The 24109-nt window shown below is 49.0% G+C and overlaps 2 protein-coding genes across 3 annotated transcripts in view; one reads left to right on the top strand and one right to left on the bottom strand.

Moving 5' to 3' along the window:
• PLA1A (phospholipase A1 member A) overlaps positions 1-606 on the top strand; it is a 44161-nt gene extending 43555 nt beyond the window's left edge. The window contains exon 11 of the mRNA XM_075854728.1: positions 236-606. Within this exon, the coding sequence (XP_075710843.1) occupies positions 236-338 (103 nt within the window). The 3' untranslated portion in view covers positions 339-606. The remainder of the gene's footprint in view (positions 1-235) is intronic.
• POPDC2 (popeye domain cAMP effector 2) lies at positions 238-23142 on the bottom strand. Of its 2 annotated transcripts, XM_075854731.1 has the most exons (4): positions 22647-23142; positions 17325-17433; positions 6141-6510; positions 238-1994 (listed from the first exon to the last, which is right to left on the bottom strand). In XM_075854731.1, the coding sequence occupies exons 1-4, from the start codon at positions 23132-23134 to the stop codon at positions 1909-1911; spliced, it is 1053 nt and encodes a 350-aa protein (XP_075710846.1). In that variant the 5' UTR covers positions 23135-23142; the 3' UTR covers positions 238-1908. The 2 variants fall into 2 exon arrangements, with proteins under 2 accessions (XP_075710846.1, XP_075710845.1); XM_075854730.1 differs by lacking the exon at positions 238-1994 and having other exon boundaries at positions 6030-6510.
• Positions 23143-24109: the final 967 nt, after the last annotated feature.

Below are 24109 nucleotides of genomic sequence, written 5' to 3'. Positions count from 1 at the left end.
CTGCTATGGCGGCTTCTTGTCGCCGCTCTGATCCATCATATATAACGCTGCTATGGCGGCTTCTTGTCGCCGCTCTGATCCATCATATATAACGCTGCTATGGCGGCTTCTTGTCGCCGCTCTGATCCATCATATATAACGCTGCTATGGCGGCTTCTTGTCGCCGCTCTGATCCATCATATATAACGCTGCTATGGCGGCTTCTTGTCGCCGCTCTGATCCGACCTCTTTTCAGACAGGAGATGGTTTGTCTGCCGGATGTGATGACGTTCTCGGGCGATGAACAACTGACCCATAACATGGCCGGGACAAGAAGCCGCCTCTGCCAGCGACCCTGAGGGACCGGCGTCCCCAAATCAGCCGCGGAGCGCCATCTATATATACTCCAGGAGGCGCTGTAGACCGTGTCCGAGCCACCGCCCCCGCGGGACAGCGATACATCCTGGTACCAGAGGACGAGGCAGCAGCTGGAATCATCGGATCATCCACATCTAGAACAGGGGGGTCGTGTTTTATTTTGGGGAAATTAGATTTAAAGGGCCGGGGTCCAGATTTCTGTAAATACAAAGTAATCCTTATATAATAAAAAGTTCATTAACTTTCTAATATACTTTATGTCGCAATTCCTCAGCATTTTCACAATCTCTGTTTGCTGTCAGTGAATGGACCTTTTGTGATTCTATCCATGTTACTCTGCAGCAAACTATAAGGACAGGAGAGCGTTTTGCGCTGTTGACGTGTTTACCTCACAGAGGATTGTCTACACTGACACAGAGACCTCAGCTGTGAAAAGGATTAGGTCAGGACAGGGTTTTTAGTCTCTGGATGTAAGCAAGAATGTTTCATTCACTGACAGCAAGCAGGATTCCTAATCATTGCATAATTAAAAGATCAGCAACTTTCTACAGACTGCGGTTAAATTCCTCAACATTTTCAAGATGTCTGTTTGCTGTCAGTGAACTGAACTTTCTTTGCATCCAGGAGTTAGAAACCCGTCCTGACTAAAAAACTTCTCACAGCTGAGCGCTTGTTACACTTGTATCCGGTCTAGACAATCCTCTGTGAGCAAAATACAGCAGCAGAAATCTATCCACCCTCCTAATAGGTTGTTACAATGTATCAGTGCAGAGTCCTGGCTCGCAGAGGATTGTCCAGACAGGATACAATTGTAACAAACCTTCAGCTGCGAGAAATATTAGGTCAGGATTTGTTTTCAGGCTCTGGGTGTAAACAACAAAATTGCCATTCATTGACAGCAAGAAGAAATCTTAAAAACTCGTACACAAAGTCTATTCATCATTTCTAGTTTTTGCCAAATATTTTTGTGGGTATTTTTTTTTTTTGTCATTTAAAAAAAAGTTTATCTAAATCTGGAGTCATGTGACCACGGTCATCACTCGCCGGGGGAGTGGCATTGGGGGTGACAGTTGTTTGGGTTGTGCCTTGTGTGCCCACGTTTGGGTCACTGATATAAAGATATGGGACGGGACGTCCTGAGGGGTTCAGCGGAGCTTTAAAGGATCCAGTTCGTTACAATGTATCAGCCGGTAACACGTGACAGAGTGAAGCCCAGGAGCCCACGTGTCATGAGGTCTCCTGCCCGGCGGCGCAGTGTTAAATATGGCGCACAATTCTAGCTCCAGTCTCAGCGCCTGATTTGCGCCGTGTTTAGTTGACATGTACTGGTGGTTCCCCGCATGACGCTCCCCTCATCGTACAGGAGACGTCTCCAGGCTGCGGAGCCCCGTCCGGGCGGTGCAGTAGTGGGGGGAGATGTGCGTCACATAGCGCAGGGCGGAGCCGTCCATTGTCCGTCAGTCCCCCGGGGCAGCGCCGCACTGTCCGCTGTGTCTTGTCGGTGAGGTCACACGTGTTCTGTGCAGGGGTTCCGGGTCCTGTCATTGTTCCCTAAAGTTCTGGAGTCTGAGTTGGGGCCAGAGGGGCTCGTCCGTGAGAAAGGAGACGGGGGTGACTCCTCTGCAGAACACTGGAGGCTGCAAAATAGAATGGAGGTCGTGTTATTATACGGACACCCCAGAAGGAGGGGGACAAGCAGGAGTAGAGGGTCCAGAAGGAGGGGGGCCAGCAGGAGGGGGACCAGGAGTAGGGGGACCAGCAGGAGGGGGACCAGCAGGAGGGGGACCAGCAGGAGGGGGACCAGCAGGAGGGGGACCAGCAGGAGGGGACCAGCAGGAGGGGGACCAGGAGTAGAGGGACCAGCAGGAGGGGGACCAGGAGTAGAGGGACCAGCAGGAGGGGGACCAGGAGTAGAGGGACCAGGAGGAGGGGGACCAGCAGGAGGGGGACCAGCAGGAGGGGGACCAGGAGGAGGGGGACCAGCAGGAGGGGACCAGCAGGAGGGGGACCAGGAGTAGAGGGACCAGCAGGAGGGGGACCAGGAGTAGAGGGACCAGCAGGAGGGGGACCAGGAGTAGAGGGACCAGGAGGAGGGGGACCAGGAGGAGGGGGACCAGCAGGAGGGGACCAGGAGGAGGGGGACCAGCAGGAGGGGGACCAGCAGGAGGGGGACCAGCAGGAGGGGGACCAGGAGGAGGGGGACCAGCAGAAGGGGACCAGGAGTAGGGGGAACAGGAGTAGAGGGACCAGCAGGAGGGGGACCAGGAGTAGAGGGACCAGCAGGAGGGGGTCCAGGAGGAGGGGGACCAGCAGGAGGGGGACCAGCAGGAGGGGACCAGCAGGAGGGGGACCAGGAGGAGGGGGACCAGCAGGAGGGGGACCAGGAGGAGGGGGACCAGCAGGAGGGGAACCAGCAGGAGGGGGACCAGGAGTAGAGGGACCAGCAGGAGGGGGACCAGGAGTAGAGGGACCAGCAGGAGGGGGTCCAGGAGGAGGGGGACCAGCAGGAGGGGGACCAGCAGGAGGGGGACCAGCAGGAGGGGACCAGCAGGAGGGGGACCAGGAGGAGGGGGACCAGCAGGAGGGGGACCAGCAGGAGGGGGACCAGGAGGAGGGGAACCAGCAGGAGGGGGACCAGGAGTAGAGGGACCAGCAGGAGGGGGACCAGGAGTAGAGGGACCAGCAGGAGGGGGACCAGGAGTAGAGGGACCAGGAGTAGAGGGACCAGGAGGAGGGGGACCAGCAGGAGGGGGACCAGGAGTAGGGGGACCAGCAGGAGGGGGACCAGCAGGAGGGGACCAGGAGGAGGGGGACCAGCAGGAGGGGACCAGGAGGAGGGGGACCAGCAGGAGGGGACCAGCAGGAGGGGGACCAGGAGGAGGGGGACCAGCAGAAGGGGACCAGGAGTAGGGGGAACAGGAGTAGAGGGACCAGCAGGTGGGGGACCAGGAGTAGAGGGACCAGCAGGAGGGGGTCCAGGAGGAGGGGCACCAGCAGGAGGGGGACCAGGAGTAGGGGGACCAGCAAGAGGGGGACCAGCAGGAGGGGACCAGGAGGAGGCGGACCAGCAGGAGGGGGACCAGCAGGAGGGGGACCAGGAGGAGGGGGACCAGCAGGAGGGGGACCAGGAGGAGGGGGACCAGCAGGAGGGGACCAGGAGGAGGGGGACCAGCAAGAGGGGGACCAGCAGGAGGGGGACCAGGAGTAGAGGGACCAGCAGGAGGGGGACCAGGAGTAGAGGGACCAGCAGGAGGGGGACCAGGAGTAGAGGGACCAGCAGGAGGGGGACCAGGAGTAGAGGGACCAACAGGAGGGGGACCAGGAGTAGAGGGACCAGCAGGAGGAGGACCAGCAGGAGGGGGACCAGGAGTAGGGGGACCAGCAGGAGGGAAACCAGGAGTAGAGGGACTAGTTGTAGGGGGATCAGTTATAGGAAGACCAGGAGTAGGAGGACCAGCAGGAGGGGAGGCTGGGTGACTACTGTTTGACATTGAGAGGCAACTGGAACCATCATGCAATGTTCTAACCTATAGACAAAGCATCTAGATGGGTGGTCTGCGACCTGTAACTCTCCAGCTGTTGGGAAACTACAACTCCCAACATACCGGCTGTCAGGGCATGCTGGGAGTTGTAGTTTCCCAACAGCTGCAGAGTTATGTTCACACGGCCGCAAACGCCCAAAAAACGGCCAAAAAATCGGAAGCAGAACGCCTCCAAACATCTGCCCATTGATTTCAATGGAAAAACGGCGTTCTGTTCCGACGGGCTGATTTTCTATGCGAAAAAGTAGTGCAGGTCACTTCTTGGGGCGTTTTTGGAGCCGTTTTTCATAGACTATTGAAAACCGCTCCAAAAACGCGAGTAGCTTAGGAAACGTCTGAAAATCAGGAGCTGGATTCCCTTGAAAACAGCTCCGTATTTTTAGACATTTTTGAGTTTGTGTGTGAACAGAGCCTTAGGGTATAAACTCAAAAATGTCTGAAAATACGGAGCTGTTTTCAAGGGAATCCAGCTCCTGATTTTCAGACGTTTCCTAAGCTACTCGCGTTTTTGGAGCGGTTTTCAATAGTCTATGAAAAACGGCTCCAAAAACGCCACAAGAAGTGACCTGCACTACTTTTTCGCGTAGAAAATCAGCCCGTTGGAACAGAACGCCGTTTTTCCATTGAAATCAATGGGCAGATGTTTGGTGGCGTTCTGCTTCCTATTTTTCGGCCGTTTTTTGACTGTCACGGTTATGGGGACACTGTGACTGTTATGGGGACACTGTGACTGTCAGGCTATGTTCACACGACAGCGCAAAATACGTCTGAAATGATGGAGCTGTTATCAGGAGAAAACAGCTCCAGAATTTCAGACGTAATTGCTCGTACTCGCGTTTTTCGCGGCGTCTTTTACGGACGTAATTGGAGCTGTTCTTCATTGGAGTCAATGGAAAACGGCTCTAAAAACGTCCCAAGAAGTGTCCTGCACTTCTTTGACGCGGGCGTCTTTTTACGCGCCGTATTTTGACAGCTCGTCTGCACAGAACATCATAAGACCCATTCCAAGCAATGGGCAGATGTTTACCGACGTATTGGAGCCGTATTTTCAGGCGTAATTCGAGGCGTAAAACGCCTTCATTACGCCTGAAAATAGGTCGTGTGCACTTCCCCTTATTGTCGCTTGGTCTGAAGTACGTAGACCACCCAAACCTGTCTCTTATTTCCTAAATGTACCCCTCCCCGCCTCACACCTGCGAGTCCCCCCACTGACAATGTGACTGTAGCAGGGGCCACATGAGCCCACACCCCGGCAGACGTGTTAGCTGGTACAACATGCGGTCACTCTGATCCACGTCACGCTGCCATGCAGGAAGATCATATCCGGGTATAATGTGCGGTCCCAGATTCGGGGCATCGGGCTGAATGATATTTCTTGTGTGCTCAGATTTGTCTATATATTGTATATAAAGTGGGGTATAAAGCTAGGGGTATATAGTGACCCCCCCCCCCCACCACCCCTGTCCTGCTGCTCTCCTTGCAGAAGTGTCAGTCTATACTGTGGTTCTGGCATTCTTTTCCTGATCCACGATGGGGGGGTCATACACGGCCTGAGGGTGATATGACGCCTCTCCATAGACTGCGGACACAATATCCCGTCCCCCTGGGAACAAACGCTTCATGTTCTGCCCCAGTCCCGTAACCGCAGGTCCTGTATAATTAGTATTTTTGGATTTATTCTGGGGATGGCACGTGACGCGTTTGTTCCCAGGATCCGGCAGGCGGCAGCAATGGGACATTGAACAGGTTCCTTTTCCAGTCAAAAAATGTTGTGATTCCAAAAACAGAATTTTGAGGAGAGCAGAAAAAACATTGGGCCCCCAAATTTTTGGGGTTTTGCCTGAAATGAGCTGAAACGCGTCATCTGCAGCACGCCAGGGATGTTCACTGCCGCGAGATGTAATAAAAATAGAAGGATCGGGCCCCTCAGCTACACCCGGGGGGGCTGAGGACGGGCATTGACCCATGTATGGCCTGTGTGATGGGCATCATCGGAGAATTAGTCCCATGTAAACCCCGCAGATACCTCTTCCATCCCCAGCCGATATGCCACACAAGCACATAGACAGACTAAAGCCACAAAAGCACATGAATGGGCAGGCAGGGTGGTACTTACAGGGTGTGCCCATACCAGCTGCCTGGCCCCCTCTCACTTCATATACTCCCCCTCGCTCACATAATCCATAAAGGAGCCAGGCAGCTCCGCAAAGTCCTCTAGAATGAGGCTACTGGAGTCCTCACCCAGATTGTCACTCTCAGGCCGAGAGCCCCTGATGCCCGCCGGCTGGTGAGGAAGGGTCGGAGGGGCCTTTTGTAGAGCCGGAGCGGCCTGTGGATGGTGAGAGACCACATGCTCGGTGACTGGTCCTATCTCACCCGCGGGCTCTGACGTTGGCCCCAGGACATGGTAAATGCTGGGTAGACGGATGTCGAAGCGAAGGCCAAACTTGGCAAAGAGCTTGTCGTTGAGCGCATAGAGTTTCTGAGAGATGTCAAAGCCAAGAAGCGCAGAGAAGAGGCGGGCGATGTACTTCTCCCGCGACAGCAGCAGGTACAGCTTCTTCCGGGGCCAGCTGATGTAGGTGCTGTCTGTCTCCGCTGTCAGCGTCACCTGTGGGAAGAGAAGTCAATTACCTGAGAAAGACTCAGAGGCCGAGACTGCGATCAATACCATCCACACACTTTACCGAAAACTCATTATTACTGAAAAAGCTTATATTAAAAGCTCCGCAGGGGCGGGGCCAAGATCCGCAGAATTATCAATTCACTGCCCGCTAGTGGTCATATTTTGATGAAAACTGGCATTTACTTGTAGGTTTAGAAGAACACACAATATACAGAAGCCTCTCAATACTGATCTGTGATCCACATAAAATTAAGGTTGTCACAGCCCCGCCCCCTGTTACTGACATCACTGATATATAATATAATTACATTGTGATCAGACATGAGATCCACACATCTTATATACAGTAACAGCTATTCATCTATTACTACTGACAACCAGCCTGTATATCATGTGTGAGAGGTTGTCACAGCCCCGCCCCCTGTTACTGACATCACTGATATATAATATAATTACATTGTGATCAGACATGAGATCCACACATCTTATATACAGTAACAGCTATTCATCTATTACTACTGACAACCAGCCTGTATATCATGTGTGAGAGGTTGTCACAGCTCCGCCCCCTGTTACTGACATCACTGATATATAATATAATTACACTGTGATCAGACATGAGATCCACACATCTTATATACAGTAACAGCTATTCATCTATTACTACTGACAACCTGCCTGTATATCATGTGTGAGAGGTTGTCACAGCTCCGCCCCCTGTTACTGACATCACTGATATATAATATAATTACACTGTGATCAGACATGAGATCCACACATCTTATATATAGTAACAGCTACTCATCTATTACTACTGACAACCAGCCTGTATACCATGTGTGAGAGGTTGTCACAGCCCCGCCCCCTGTTACTGACATCACTGATATATAATATAATTACATTGTGATCAGACATGAGATCCACACATCTTATATACAGTAACAGCTATTCATCTATTACTACTGACAACCAGCCTGTATATCATGTGTGAGAGGTTGTCACAGCCCCGCCCCCTGTTACTGACATCACTGATATATTATATAATTACACTGTGTTCAGACATGAGATCCACACATCTTATATACAGTAACAGCTATTCATCTAATACTACTGACAACCAGCCTGTGTATCATGTGTGAGAGGTTGTCACAGCCCCGCCCCCTGTTACTGACATCACTGATATATAATATAATTACACTGTGATCAGACATGAGATCCACACATCTTATATACAGTAACAGCTATTCATCTATTACTATGGACAACCAGCCTGTATATCATGTGTGAGAGGTTGTCACAGCTCCGCCCCCTGTTACTGACATCACTGATATATTATATAATTACACTGTGTTCAGACATGAGATCCACACATCTTATATACAGTAACAGCTATTCATCTATTACTACTGACAACCTGCCTGTATATCATGTGTGAGAGGTTGTCACAGCCCCGCCCCCTGTTACTGACATCACTGATATATAATATAATTACATTGTGATCAGACATGAGATCCACACATCTTATATACAGTAACAGCTATTCATCTATTACTACTGACAACCAGCTTGTATATCATGTGTGAGAGGTTGTCACAGCTCCGCCCCCTGTTACTGACATCACTGATATATAATATAATTACACTGTGATCAGACATGAGATCCACACATCTTATATACAGTAACAGCTATTCATCTATTACTACTGACAACCAGCCTGTATACCATGTGTGAGAGGTTGTCACAGCCCCGCCCCCTGTTACTGACATCACTGATATATAATATAATTACATTGTGATCAGACAGGAGATCCACACATCTTATATACAGTCACAGCTATTCATCCATTACTACTGACAACCAGCCTGTATATCATGTGTGAGAGGTTGTCACAGCCCCGCCCCCTGTTACTGACATCACTGATATATAATATAATTACACTGTGATCAGACATGAGATCCACACATCTTATATACAGTAACAGCTATTCATCTATTACTACTGACAACCTGCCTGTATATCATGTGTGAGAGGTTGTCACAGCTCCGCCCCCTGTTACTGACATCACTGATATATAATATAATTACATTGTGATCAGACATGAGATCCACACATCTTATATACAGTAACAGCTATTCATCTATTACTACTGACAACCAGCCTGTATATCATGTGTGAGAGGTTGTCACAGCTCCGCCCCCTGTTACTGACATCACTGATATATAATATCATTACATTGTGATCAGACATGAGATCCACACATCTTATATACAGTGACAGCTATTCATCTATTACTACTGACAACCAGCCTGTATATCATGTGTGAGAGGTTGTCACAGCTCCGCCCCCTGTTACTGACATCACTGATATATTATATAATTACACTGTGTTCAGACATGAGATCCACACATCTTATATACAGTCACAGCTATTCATCTATTACTACTGACAACCAGCCTGTATATCATGTGTGAGAGGTTGTCACAGCCCCGCCCCCTGTTACTGACATTACTGATATATAATATAATTACATTGTGATCAGACATGAGATCTACACATCTTATATACAGTAACAGCTATTCATCTATTACTACTGACAACCAGCCTGTATATCATGTGTGAGAGGTTGTCACAGCCCCGCCCCCTGTTACAGACATCACTGATATATAATATAACTACACTGTGATCAGACATGAGATCCACACATCTTATATACAGTCACAGCTATTCATCTATTACTACTGACAACCAGCCTGTATATCCTGTGTGAGGTTGTCACAGCCCCGCCCCCTGTTACTGACATCACTGATATATAATATAATTACATTATGATCAGACATGAGATCCACACATCTTATATACAGTAACAGCTATTCCTCTATTACTACTGACAACCTGCCTGTATATCATGTGTGAGAGGTTGTCACAGCTCCGCCCCCTGTTACTGACATCACTGATATATAATATAATTACACTGTGATCAGACATGAGATCCACACATCTTATATACAGTGACAGCTATTCATCTATTACTACTGACAACCAGCCTGTATATCATGTGTGAGAGGTTGTCACAGCCCCGCCCCCTGTTACTGACATCACTGATATATAATATAATTACATTGTGATCAGACATGAGATCCACACATCTTATATACAGTAACAGCTATTCATCTATTACTACTGACAACCAGCCTGTATATCATGTGTGAGAGGTTGTCACAGCCCCGCCCCCTGTTACAGACATCACTGATATATAATATAACTACACTGTGATCAGACATGAGATCCACACATCTTATATACAGTCACAGCTATTCATCTATTACTACTGACAACCAGCCTGTATATCATGTGTGAGGTTGTCACAGCCCCGCCCCCTGTTACTGACATCACTGATATATAATATAATTACATTGTGATCAGACATGAGATCCACACATCTTATATACAGTAACAGCTATTCCTCTATTACTACTGACAACCTGCCTGTATATCATGTGTGAGAGGTTGTCACAGCTCCGCCCCCTGTTACTGACATCACTGATATATAATATAATTACACTGTGATCAGACATGAGATCCACACATCTTATATACAGTGACAGCTATTCATCTATTACTACTGACAACCAGCCTGTATATCATGTGTGAGAGGTTGTCACAGCCCCGCCCCCTGTTACTGACATCACTGATATATAATATAATTACATTGTGATCAGACATGAGATCCACACATCTTATATACAGTCACAGCTATTCATCTATTACTACTGACAACCAGCCTGTATATCATAGTTACATAGTTACATAGTTACATAGTTAGTACGGCTGAAAAAAGACACATGTCCATCAAGTTCAACCAAGGGAAGGGAAAAGGGAAGGAAAAATTTCTACACATAGGAGCTAATATTTTTTTGTTCTAGGAAATTATCTAACCCTTTTTTAAAGCCATCTACTGTCCCTGCTGTGACGGCTCCTGCGGTGTCTCCTGTCCCTGCTGCGACGGCTCCTGCGGTGTCTCCTGTCCCTGCTGTGACGGCTCCTGCGGTGTCTACTGTCCCTGCTGTGACGGCTCCTGCGGTGTCTCCTGTCCCTGCTGTGACGGCTCCTGCGGTGTCTCCTGTCCCTGCTGTGACGGCTCCTGCGGTGTCTACTGTCCCTGCTGTGACGGCTCCTGCGGTGTCTACTGTCCCTGCTGTGACGGCTCCTGCGGTGTCTCCTGTCCCTGCTGTGACGGCTCCTGCGGTGTCTCCTGTCCCTGCTGTGACAGCTCCTGCGGTGGCTATTCCATAGATTCACAGTTCTCACTGTAAAGAAGACTTGTCGCCTCTGCAGGTTGAACCTTTTTTTCTCCAGACGGAGGGAGTGCCCCCTTGTTTTTTGAGGGGGTTTTACAAGGAACAGGATTTCACCATATTTTTTGTATGTGCCATTAATATATTTATATAAGTTAATCATATCCCCCCTTAGTCGTCTTTTTTCAAGGCTAAATAGGTTTAATTCTTTCAATCTTTCCTCATAACTTAAATTCTCCATGCCCCTTATTAGCTTCGTTGCTCTTCTTTGTATTTTTTCCAACTCCAGGGCATCCTTTCTATGAACTGGAGCCCAGAACTGAACTGCATATTCTAGATGGGGCCTCACTAATGCTTTGTAAAGTGGCATTATTACATCCCTGTCCCGCGAGTCCATGCCTCTTTTAATACACGACAATATCATGTGTGAGAGGTTGTCACAGCCCCGCCCCCTGTACTGACATCACTGATATATAATATAATTACACTGTGTTCAGACATGAGATCCACACATCTTATATACAGTAACAGCTATTCATCTATTACTACTGACAACCAGCCTGTATATCATGTGTGAGAGGTTGTCACAGCTCCGCCCCCTGTTACTGACATCACTGATATATAATATAATTACATTGTGATCAGACATGAGATCCACACATCTTATATACAGTAACAGCTATTCATCTATTACTACTGACAACCAGCCTGTATATCATGTGTGAGAGGTTGTCACAGCCCCGCCCCCTGTTACTGACATCACTGATATATAATATAATTACACTGTGATCAGACATGAGATCCACACATCTTATATACAGTTACAGCTATTCATCTATTACTACTGACAACCAGCCTGTATATCATGTGTGAGAGGTTGTCACAGCCCCGCCTCCTGTTACTGACATCACTGATATATAATATAATTACACTGTGATCAGACATGAGATCCACACATCTTATATACAGTAACAGCTATTCATCTATTACTACTGACAACCAGCCTGTATATCATGTGTGAGAGGTTGTCACAGCCCCGCCCCTGTTACTGACATCACTGATATATAATATAATTACATTGTGATCAGACATGAGATCCACACATCTTATATACAGTAACAGCTATTCATCTATTACTACTGACAACCAGCCTGTATACCATGTGTGAGAGGTTGTCACAGCCCCGCCCCCTGTTACTGACATCACTGATATATAATATAATTACACTGTGATCAGACATGAGATCCACACATCTTATATACAGTAACAGCTATTCATCTATTACTACTGACAACCTGCCTGTATACCATGTGTGAGAGGTTGTCACAGCCCCGCCCCCTGTTACTGACATCACTGATATATAATATAATTACATGTGATCAGACATTAGATCCACACATCTTATATACAGTCACAGCTATTCATCTATTACTATGGACAACCAGCCTGTAAACCATGTGTGAGAGGTTGTCACAGCCCCGCCCCCTGTTACTGACATCACTGATATATATATAATATAATTACATTGTGATCAGACATGAGATCTACACATCTTATATACAGTAACAGCTATTCATCTATTACTACTGACAACCAGCCTGTATACCATGTGTGAGAGGTTGTCACAGCCCCGCCCCCTGTACTGACATCACTGATATATAATATAATTACACTGTGATCAGACATGAGATCCACACATCTTATATACAGTAACAGCTATTCATCTATTACTACTGACAACCAGCCTGAATATCATGTGTGAGAGGTTGTCACAGCCCCGCCCCCTGTTACTGACATCACTGATATATAATATAATTACATTGTGATCAGACATGAGATCCACACATCTTATATACAGTAACAGCTATTCATCTATTACTACTGACAACCAGCCTGTATATCATGTGTGAGAGGTTGTCACAGCCCCGCCCCCTGTTACTGACATCACTAATATATAATATAATTACATTGTGATCAGACATGAGATCCACACATCTTATATACAGTAACAGCTATTCATCTATTACTACTGACAACCAGCCTGTATACCATGTGTGAGAGGTTGTCACAGCCCCGCCCCCTGTTACTGACATCACTGATATATAATATAATTACACTGTGATCAGACATGAGATCCACACATCTTATATACAGTGACAGCTATTCATCTATTACTACTGACAACCAGCCTGTATATCATGTGTGAGAGGTTGTCACAGCCCCGCCCCCTGTTACTGACATCACTGATATATAATATAATTACATTGTGATCAGACATGAGATCCACACATCTTATATACAGTAACAGCTATTCATCTATTACTACTGACAACCAGCCTGTATATCATGTGTGAGAGGTTGTCACAGCCCCGCCCCCTGTTACAGACATCACTGATATATAATATAACTACACTGTGATCAGACATGAGATCCACACATCTTATATACAGTCACAGCTATTCATCTATTACTACTGACAACCAGCCTGTATATCATGTGTGAGGTTGTCACAGCCCCGCCCCCTGTTACTGACATCACTGATATATAATATAATTACATTGTGATCAGACATGAGATCCACACATCTTATATACAGTAACAGCTATTCCTCTATTACTACTGACAACCTGCCTGTATATCATGTGTGAGAGGTTGTCACAGCTCCGCCCCCTGTTACTGACATCACTGATATATAATATAATTACACTGTGATCAGACATGAGATCCACACATCTTATATACAGTGACAGCTATTCATCTATTACTACTGACAACCAGCCTGTATATCATGTGTGAGAGGTTGTCACAGCCCCGCCCCCTGTTACTGACATCACTGATATATAATATAATTACATTGTGATCAGACATGAGATCCACACATCTTATATACAGTCACAGCTATTCATCTATTACTACTGACAACCAGCCTGTATATCATAGTTACATAGTTACATAGTTACATAGTTAGTACGGCTGAAAAAAGACACATGTCCATCAAGTTCAACCAAGGGAAGGGAAAAGGGAAGGAAAAATTTCTACACATAGGAGCTAATATTTTTTTGTTCTAGGAAATTATCTAACCCTTTTTTAAAGCCATCTACTGTCCCTGCTGTGACGGCTCCTGCGGTGTCTCCTGTCCCTGCTGCGACGGCTCCTGCGGTGTCTCCTGTCCCTGCTGTGACGGCTCCTGCGGTGTCTACTGTCCCTGCTGTGACGGCTCCTGCGGTGTCTCCTGTCCCTGCTGTGACGGCTCCTGCGGTGTCTCCTGTCCCTGCTGTGACGGCTCCTGCGGTGTCTACTGTCCCTGCTGTGACGGCTCCTGCGGTGTCTACTGTCCCTGCTGTGACGGCTCCTGCGGTGTCTCCTGTCCCTGCTGTGACGGCTCCTGCGGTGTCTCCTGTCCCTGCTGTGACAGCTCCTGCGGTGGCTATTCCATAGATTCACAGTTCTCACTGTAAAGAAGACTTGTCGCCTCTGCAGGTTGAACCTTTTTTTCTCCAGACGGAGGGAGTGCCCCCTTGTTTTTTGAGGGGGTTTTACAAGGAACAGGATTTCACCATATTTTTTGTATGTGCCATTAATATATTTATATAAGTTAATCATATCCCCCCTTAGTCGTCTTTTTTCAAGGCTAAATAGGTTTAATTCTTTCAATCTTTCCTCATAACTTAAATTCTCCATGCCCCTTATTAGCTTCGTTGCTCTTCTTTGTATTTTTTCCAACTCCAGGGCATCCTTTCTATGAACTGGAGCCCAGAACTGAACTGCATATTCTAGATGGGGCCTCACTAATGCTTTGTAAAGTGGCATTATTACATCCCTGTCCCGCGAGTCCATGCCTCTTTTAATACACGACAATATCATGTGTGAGAGGTTGTCACAGCCCCGCCCCCTGTACTGACATCACTGATATATAATATAATTACACTGTGTTCAGACATGAGATCCACACATCTTATATACAGTAACAGCTATTCATCTATTACTACTGACAACCAGCCTGTATATCATGTGTGAGAGGTTGTCACAGCTCCGCCCCCTGTTACTGACATCACTGATATATAATATAATTACATTGTGATCAGACATGAGATCCACACATCTTATATACAGTAACAGCTATTCATCTATTACTACTGACAACCAGCCTGTATATCATGTGTGAGAGGTTGTCACAGCCCCGCCCCCTGTTACTGACATCACTGATATATAATATAATTACACTGTGATCAGACATGAGATCCACACATCTTATATACAGTTACAGCTATTCATCTATTACTACTGACAACCAGCCTGTATATCATGTGTGAGAGGTTGTCACAGCCCCGCCTCCTGTTACTGACATCACTGATATATAATATAATTACACTGTGATCAGACATGAGATCCACACATCTTATATACAGTAACAGCTATTCATCTATTACTACTGACAACCAGCCTGTATATCATGTGTGAGAGGTTGTCACAGCCCCGCCCCTGTTACTGACATCACTGATATATAATATAATTACATTGTGATCAGACATGAGATCCACACATCTTATATACAGTAACAGCTATTCATCTATTACTACTGACAACCAGCCTGTATATCATGTGTGAGAGGTTGTCACAGCCCCGCCCCTGTTACTGACATCACTGATATATAATATAATTACACTGTGATCAGACATGAGATCCACACATCTTATATACAGTAACAGCTATTCATCTATTACTACTGACAACCAGCCTGTATACCATGTGTGAGAGGTTGTCACAGCCCCGCCCCCTGTTACTGACATCACTGATATATAATATAATTACATGTGATCAGACATTAGATCCACACATCTTATATACAGTCACAGCTATTCATCTATTACTATGGACAACCAGCCTGTAAACCATGTGTGAGAGGTTGTCACAGCCCCGCCCCCTGTTACTGACATCACTGATATATATATAATATAATTACATTGTGATCAGACATGAGATCTACACATCTTATATACAGTAACAGCTATTCATCTATTACTACTGACAACCAGCCTGTATACCATGTGTGAGAGGTTGTCACAGCCCCGCCCCCTGTACTGACATCACTGATATATAATATAATTACACTGTGATCAGACATGAGATCCACACATCTTATATACAGTAACAGCTATTCATCTATTACTACTGACAACCAGCCTGAATATCATGTGTGAGAGGTTGTCACAGCCCCGCCCCCTGTTACTGACATCACTGATATATAATATAATTACATTGTGATCAGACATGAGATCCACACATCTTATATACAGTAACAGCTATTCATCTATTACTACTGACAACCAGCCTGTATATCATGTGTGAGAGGTTGTCACAGCCCCGCCCCCTGTTACTGACATCACTAATATATAATATAATTACATTGTGATCAGACATGAGATCCACACATCTTATATACAGTAACAGCTATTCATCTATTACTACTGACAACCAGCCTGTATACCATGTGTGAGAGGTTGTCACAGCCCCGCCCCCTGTTACTGACATCACTGATATATAATATAATTACACTGTGATCAGACATGAGATCCACACATCTTATATACAGTCACAACTATTCATCTATTACTACTGACAACCAGCCTGTATATCATGTGTGAGAGGTTGTCACAGCCCCGCCCCCTGTTACTGACATCACTGATATATAATATAATTACATGTGATCAGGCATGAGATCCACACATCTTATATACAGTAACAGCTATTCATCTATTACTACTGACAACCAGCCTGTATATCATGTGTGAGAGGTTGTCACAGCCCCGCCCCCTGTTACTCACATCACTGATATATAATATAATTACATTGTGATCAGACATGAGATCCACACATCTTATATACAGTAACAGCTATTCATCTATCACGACTGACAACCAGCCTGTATATCATGTGTGAGAGGTTGTCACAGCCCCGCCCCCTGTTACTGACATCACTGATATATAATATAATTATATTGTGATCAGACATGAGATCCACACATCTTATATACAGTAACAGCTATTCATCTATTACTACTGACAACCAGCCTGTATATCATGTGTGAGAGGTTGTCACAGCCCCGCCCCCTGTTACTGACATCACTGATATATAATATAATTACATGTGATCAGACATGAGATCCACACATCTTATATACAGTAACAGCTATTCATCTATTACTACTGACAACCAGCCTGTATATCATGTGTGAGAGGTTGTCACAGCCCCGCCCCCTGTTACTGACATCACTGATATATAATATAATTACATTGTGATCAGACATGAGATCCACACATCTTATATACAGTAACAGCTATTCATCTATTACCACTGACAACCAGCCTGTATATCATGTGTGAGAGGTTGTCACAGCCCCGCCCCCTCTTATCACATAATATTATATATAATGTTCTGACTTATAGCTATAGACACATAATAGAAGAAAATCTCCACCTAAAGTATTTCTTGTGTCCTCCTCACCTGGAATGTCCCTTCTTCTGAGGGTCGCAGAGATTCCCACTCAGGAGAATCCAGGAATTGGTAGGGGAATATGTAGTGTAAGAACTGACCGTCCAGACTCACCTTCACCCTGTGACAGACACAAACATTATGAATACGTGGCCTGTCTGCAGGACGTCTCTCTAGTGAGGTCAGAGGTGGAATAGTCTGCAGAATTCATTGATCTGAATCTGCCATGATGTAGGGGGGGGGGGGGGGGGTAGCGCAATGTTCAGTAAAGTTAGAGAACACCAGGTATATTACAGTTAACCCCTTCGCCACATGAGACATTAGGTATTGACCCCTGCACCCCTCCAGACCACTAGGGAGATTACCAGGAATACTATCACTGTCCTCCTAACCCCTGAAAAATCTGGTCACCAGGTCGCCATGGATTCCACTCTGAATGGTTTCTCTGACGTCTCCCGGCAGAAGTAATCACAGGCCGCCCCTGCCGGGTAGTGAGCGTGCACAGCGGAGGTCATACGATAACAGGGCGAAGAGCGAAACAGGAGGCTACGAACAGAAGTCAGCAAAAGGTAAGTAGATCAGGAGGGAAGGGGATGCAGAGACTGGGGAAGTGGGGCTCCTGTGGTTATTACTTGGAAAGTGGGGGGCTGCTGTGACTACTGGGGAAGTGGGGGGCTGCTGTGACTACTGGGGAAGTGGGGGGCTCCTGTGGTTATTACTTGGAAAGTGGGGGGCTGCTGTGACTACTGGGAAAGTGGGGAGGCTGCTGTGACTACTGGGGAAGTGGGGGGCTGCTGTGACTACTGGGGAAGTGGGGGGCTGCTGTGACTACTGGGGAAGTGAGAGGCTGCTGTGACTACTGGGAAAGTGGGGAGGCTGCTGTGACTACTGAGGAAGTGAGAGGCTGCTGTGACTACTGAGGAAGTGAGAGGCTGCTGTGACTACTGGGGAAGTGAGAGGCTGCTGTGACTACTGGGAAATTGGGGAGGCTGCTGTGACTACTGAGGAAGTGGGGAGGCTGCTGTGACTACTGAGGAAGTGGGAGGCTGCTGTGACTACTGGGGAAGTGAGAGGCTGCTGTGACTACTGGGGAAGTGAGAGGCTGCTGTGACTACTGGGAAAGTGGGGAGGCTGCTGTGACTACTGAGGAAGTGAGAGGCTGCTGTGACTACTGGGAAAGTGGGGTGACTTCTGGGGAAGTGGGGGGCTGCTGTGACTACTGGGAGAGTGGGGAGGCTGCTGTGACTACTGGGAAAGTGAGAGGCTGCTGTGACTACTGGGAAAGTGGGGAGGCTGCTGTGACTACTGGGGAAGTGGGGGGCTGCTGTGACTACTGGGAGAGTGGGGAGGCTGCTGTGACTACTGGGAAAGTGAGAGGCTGCTGTGACCACTGGGAAAGTGGGGAGGCTGCTGTGACTACTGGGAAAGTGGGGTGACTACTGGGGAAGTGGGGGGCTGCTGTGACTACTGGGGAAGTGAGAGGCTGCTGTGACTACTGGGAAAGTGGGGAGGCTGCTGTGACTACTGGGGAAGTGAGAGGCTGCTGTGACTACTGGGAAAGTGGGGTGACTTCTGGGGAAGTGGGGGCTGCTGTGACTACTAGGAGAGTGGGGAGGCTGCTTTGACTACTGGGAAAGTGAGAGGCTGCTGTGACTACTGGGAAAGTGAGAGGCTGCTGTGACTACTGGGGAACTGAGAGGCTGCTGTGACTACTGGGAAAGTGGGGAGGCTGCTGTGACTACTGGGGAACTGAGAGGCTGCTGTGACTACTGGGAAAGTGGGGAGGCTGCTGTGACTACTGGGGAAGTGAGAGGCTGCTGTGACTACTGGGAAAGTGGGGTGACTACTGGGGAAGTGGGGGGCTGCTGTGACTACTGGGAGAGTGGGGAGGCTGCTGTGACTACTGGCAAAGTGAGAGGCTGATGTGACTACTGGGAAAGTGGGGAGGCTGCTGTGACTACTAGGGAAGTGGGGGGCTGCTGTGACTACTGGGGAAGTGAGAGGCTGCTGTGACTACTGGGAAAGTGGGGTGACTACTGGGGAAGTGAGAGGCTGCTGTGACTACTGGGAAAGTGGGGAGGCTGCTGTGGCTACTGGGAAAGTGAGAGGCTGCTGTGACTACTGGGAAAGTGAGAGGCTGCTGTGACTACTGGGAAAGTGGGGAGGCTGCTGTGACTACTGGGGAAGTGGGGGGCTGCTGTGACTACTGGGAGAGTGGGGAGGCTGCTGTGACTACTGGGAAAGTGAGAGGCTGCTGTGACTACTGGGAAAGAGAGGCTGCTGTGACTACTGGGAAAGTGGGGAGGCTGCTGTGACTACTGGGGAAGTGGGGGGCTGCTGTGACTACTGGGGAAGTGAGAGGCTGCTGTGACTACTGGGAAAGTGGGGAGGCTGCTGTGACTACTGGGGAAGTGAGAGGCTGCTGTGACTACTGGGAAAGTGGGGTGACTTCTGGGGAAGTGGGGGCTGCTGTGACCACTGGGAGAGTGGGGAGGCTGCTGTGACTACTGTGAAAGTGAGAGGCTGCTGTGACTACTGGGAAAGTGGGGAGGCTGCTGTGACTACTAGGGAAGTGGGGGGCTGCTGTGACTACTGGGGAAGTGAGAGGCTGCTGTGACTACTGGGAAAGTGGGGTGACTACTGGGGAAGTGAGAGGCTGCTGTGACTACTGGGAAAGTGGGGAGGCTGCTGTGGCTACTGGGGAAGTGAGAGGCTGCTGTGACTACTGGGAAAGTGGAGAGGCTGCTGTGACTACTGGGGAAGTGGGGGGCTGCTGTGACTACTGGGAGAGTGGGGAGGCTGCTGTGACTACTGGGAAAGTGAGAGGCTGCTGTGACTACTGGGAAAGTGGGGAGGCTGCTGTGACTACTGGGGAAGTGGGGGGCTGCTGTGACTACTGGGGAAGTGAGAGGCTGCTGTGACTACTGGGGAAGTGGGAGGCTGCTGTGACTACTGGGGTAGTGAGAGGCTGCTGTGACTACAGGGAAAGTGGGGAGGCTGCTGTGACTACTGGGGAAGTGAGAGGCTGCTGTGACTGCAGGGAAAGTGGGGTGACTACTGGGGAAGTGGGGGGCTGCTGTGACTACTGGGAGAGTGGGGAGACTGCTGTGACGACTGGGAAAGTGAGAGGCTGCTGTGACTACTGGGAAAGTGAGAGGCTGCTGTGACTACTGGGAAAGTGGGGAGGCTGCTGTGACTACTGGGGAAGTGGGGGGCTGCTGTGACTACTGGGGAAGAGGGGGGCTGCTGTGACTACTGGGGAAGTGAGAGGCTGCTGTAACTACTGGGAAAGTGGGGTGACTACTGGGGAAGTGAGAGGCTGCTGTGACTACTGGGAAAGTGGGGAGGCTGCTGTGACTACTGGGGAAGTGAGAGGCTGCTGTGACTACTGGGAAAGTGGGGAGGCTGCTGTGACTACTGGGGAAGTGGGGGGCTGCTGTGACTACTGGGGAAGTGAGAGGCTGCTGTGACTACTGGGAAAGTGGGGAGGCTGCTGTGACTACTGGGAAAGTGGGGTGACTACTGGGGAAGTGAGAGGCTGCTGTGACTACTGGGAAAGTGGGGAGGCTGCTGTGACTACTGGGGAAGTGAGAGGCTGCTGTGACTACTGGGAAAGTGGGGTGACTACTGGGGAAGTGGGGGGCTGCTGTGACTACTGGGAGAGTGGGGAGGCTGCTGTGACTACTGGGAAAGTGAGAGGCTGCTGTGACTACTGGGAAAGTGAGAGGCTGCTGTGACTACTGGGAAAGTGGGGAGGCTGCTGTGACTACTGGGGAAGTGGGGGGCTGGTGTGACTACTGGGGAAGTGAGAGGCTGCTGTGACTACTGGGAAAGTGGGGTGACTACTGTGGAAGTGAGAGGCTGCTGTGACTACTGGGAAAGTGGGGAGGCTGCTGTGACTACTGGGGAAGTGAGAGGCTGGTGTGACTACTGGGAAAGTGGGGAGGCTGCTGTGACTACTGGGGAAGTGGGGGGCTGCTGTGACTACTGGGAGAGTGGGGAGGCTGCTGTGACTACTGGGAAAGTGAGAGGCTGCTGTGACTACTGGGAAAGTGAGAGGCTGCTGTGACTACTGGGAAAGTGGGGAGGCTGCTGTGACTACTGGGGAAGTGGGGGGCTGCTGTGACTACTGGGGAAGTGGGGTGACTACTGGGGAAGTGAGAGTCTGCTGTGACTACTGGGAAAGTGGGGAGGCTGCTGTGACTACTGGGGAAGTGAGAGGCTGCTGTGACTACTGGGAAAGTGGAGAGGCTGCTGTGACTACTGGGGAAGTGGGGGGCTGCTGTGACTACTGGGAGAGTGGGGAGGCTGCTGTGACTACTGGGAAAGTGAGAGGCTGCTGTGACTACTGGGAAAGTAGGGAGGCTGCTGTGACTACTGGGGAAGTGGGGGCTGCTGTGACTACTGGGGAAGTGAGAGGCTGCTGTGACTACTGGTAAATTTGGGAGGCTGCTGTGACTACTGGGGAAGTGAGAGGCTGTTGTGACTACTGGGAAAGTGGGGTGACTACTGGGAAAGTGGGGAGGCTGCTGTGACTACTGGGGAAGTGGGGGGCTGCTGTGACTACTGGGGAAGTGAGAGGCTGCTGTGACTACTGGGAAAGTGGGGTGACTACTGGGGAAGTGGGAGGCTGCTGTGACTACTGGGAAAGTGGGGAGGCTGCTGTGACTACTGGGGAAGTGAGAGGCTGCTGTGACTACTGGGGAAGTGAGAGGCTGCTGTGACTACTGGGAAAGTGGGGAGGCTGCTGTGACTACTGGGGAAGTGGGGGGCTGCTGTGACTACTGGGAGAGTGGGGAGGCTGCTGTGACTACTGGGAAAGTGAGAGGCTGCTGTGACTACTGGGGAAGTCGGGAGTATTAGGGACACACACATTTTACTACTAGATGGGAGGAAAGATGTTCTGTAACTACTGGGAAGCTCTATTCTGATTACTGGAGGGGCATAACTTCAGGTGACATGGTAAGGCCACATCCTCGGACACAGCTGGTCGTGGTGCGTTTGCTTCATTAACCCTACACTTGGCTGCTGGCTAATAGACGTGGCTGAGATTTGTCCAGATCTGATTGAACCCCCCCCCCCTCTCCAATAACTGGCAGAGTGATTATAATAGGACGTGGCGCACTCCTGTCTCCTTTGTGCCGCCTTCACTTGTCTACTGCCCGTACGATCTCCAGAGAGCTCAATGTCGTAATAATCTGCAGAATTTCCAATTTCCGCCCGTCAGACGTGGTCATTTTATCACGTATTCCCTATGTTCTCCTTGGTGTCCGCTTTATATCAGCGCGCTCGGGCAATGATCAGGAGCAGCCATGGCCCGTCAGCAACACTCACCTTCCAGAGATGAGAAGAGACAGACGGTCAATTGGGGTCTTTCCTTCCAGGGCGTAGCTCTGGTCCGCACTCAGTGAATAAACCTCCATGCCGCTGCAGTGAGCGATCTCCTTGAAGATGGACAGTGGCACCTGCAGCGGTTGGTACAGGGTACGGTATAGGCCATTATAGACCTCCCCATAAGATTCCCGCCGCAGTCGGTAGAGCAGATGAGCGATCTGGATGAGGCCGGCCGCCGTCAACAGCGCGTTCCACACCACCGTGTCCACTCCACATGACCACAGCCAACCCCAGAGCACCATGGAAAAGAAACCGGCGGACAACAGCACGAAGACGTAGATGCAGCCCAGCACTCCGCTGCCCCCCATAAAGGCCAGCAACAGAATGAGGCTGGCCATGTGGTACATCCCACCCTCCATGGAGGACTTCCACCCCACACAATGAGGGGCGAAGAAGAAGTGGCTCAGTGCAGCGCTGGGGGCCGCCATCTTACCTCCTTCACCTGCAGAGACAGAGAGGATGAGAGGTCACCATAACGAAAGCTGTTTGCGGAGGATTGTGACTGATACATTGTAACGGATTGTTCTCTAAGAATCTTTATGACTATAGGACACTGACGGAGCAGCAGGACATAGACAGGGAACAGATAAGAAGGAAGCTGTTTTCTCCACACAGCCGCCACTAGGGGGAGCTCACATTATAAATCTGTATGCAGAGAGCTCCCCCTAGTGGTGGCAGCAGGCAGACCAAATTTTATATAAATACTGTGTGAAGGGAAGCAGGGGATTTGGAGCTCTGACTGCCATCATATATATATTTGGTGCTCAGTCCGTCTGCTGTTTGTGCCTCTATTTGTCTTTGTGTCTGTGTTTGTGTGTGTATACGTTCCAGTATGTGTGTCTTTGTTTGTGTGTATTTGTGTGTCCAAGTGCATATATATGTATGTGTACACTGGCATAGCTATAGGGGTTGCAACTGACACAGTTGCAACCGGGTCCCCAAGCCTGGGGGGCCCATTGGGCCCCCATTGCCACACTGCGCTGACCGTGCTTCCAGCTGTATTTGTGTCCTCAGGATGCACATAGAGTTCAGTGCGATGCTGGAGCCTTGTAGCGTCGTCACCGCGTCTGTCTGCGCCGAGTCACTCACAGCACAGCCCGGAGGAAAAGGATCCTCCACCTGTCGTGGGAACGGGGACAGGTAAGTAATTATGTTAGTATTTTTCTATTAGGTTCATACATATGGGGGCATTATACTGGGTATGGGAGGGGGGCTTATATGGTAGCTGCTGAGGGGGCATTATACTGTATGGGGGCATTATACTGTATGGGGCAGCTATGGGGGCATTATACTATATGGGGCGTTATACTGTATGGGGCAGCTATGGGGGGGGGCATTATACTGCATGGGGCATGTATTGGGGCATTATACTGCGTGAGCAGCTATGTGGGCATTATACCTCT

This window comes from Rhinoderma darwinii, chromosome 2, assembly GCF_050947455.1.
Source record: "Rhinoderma darwinii isolate aRhiDar2 chromosome 2, aRhiDar2.hap1, whole genome shotgun sequence".
NCBI lineage: Eukaryota > Metazoa > Chordata > Amphibia > Anura > Rhinodermatidae > Rhinoderma > Rhinoderma darwinii.
Note: the sequence above shows the minus strand (reverse complement) of the source record. Positions and strands in the feature narration are given on the sequence as shown.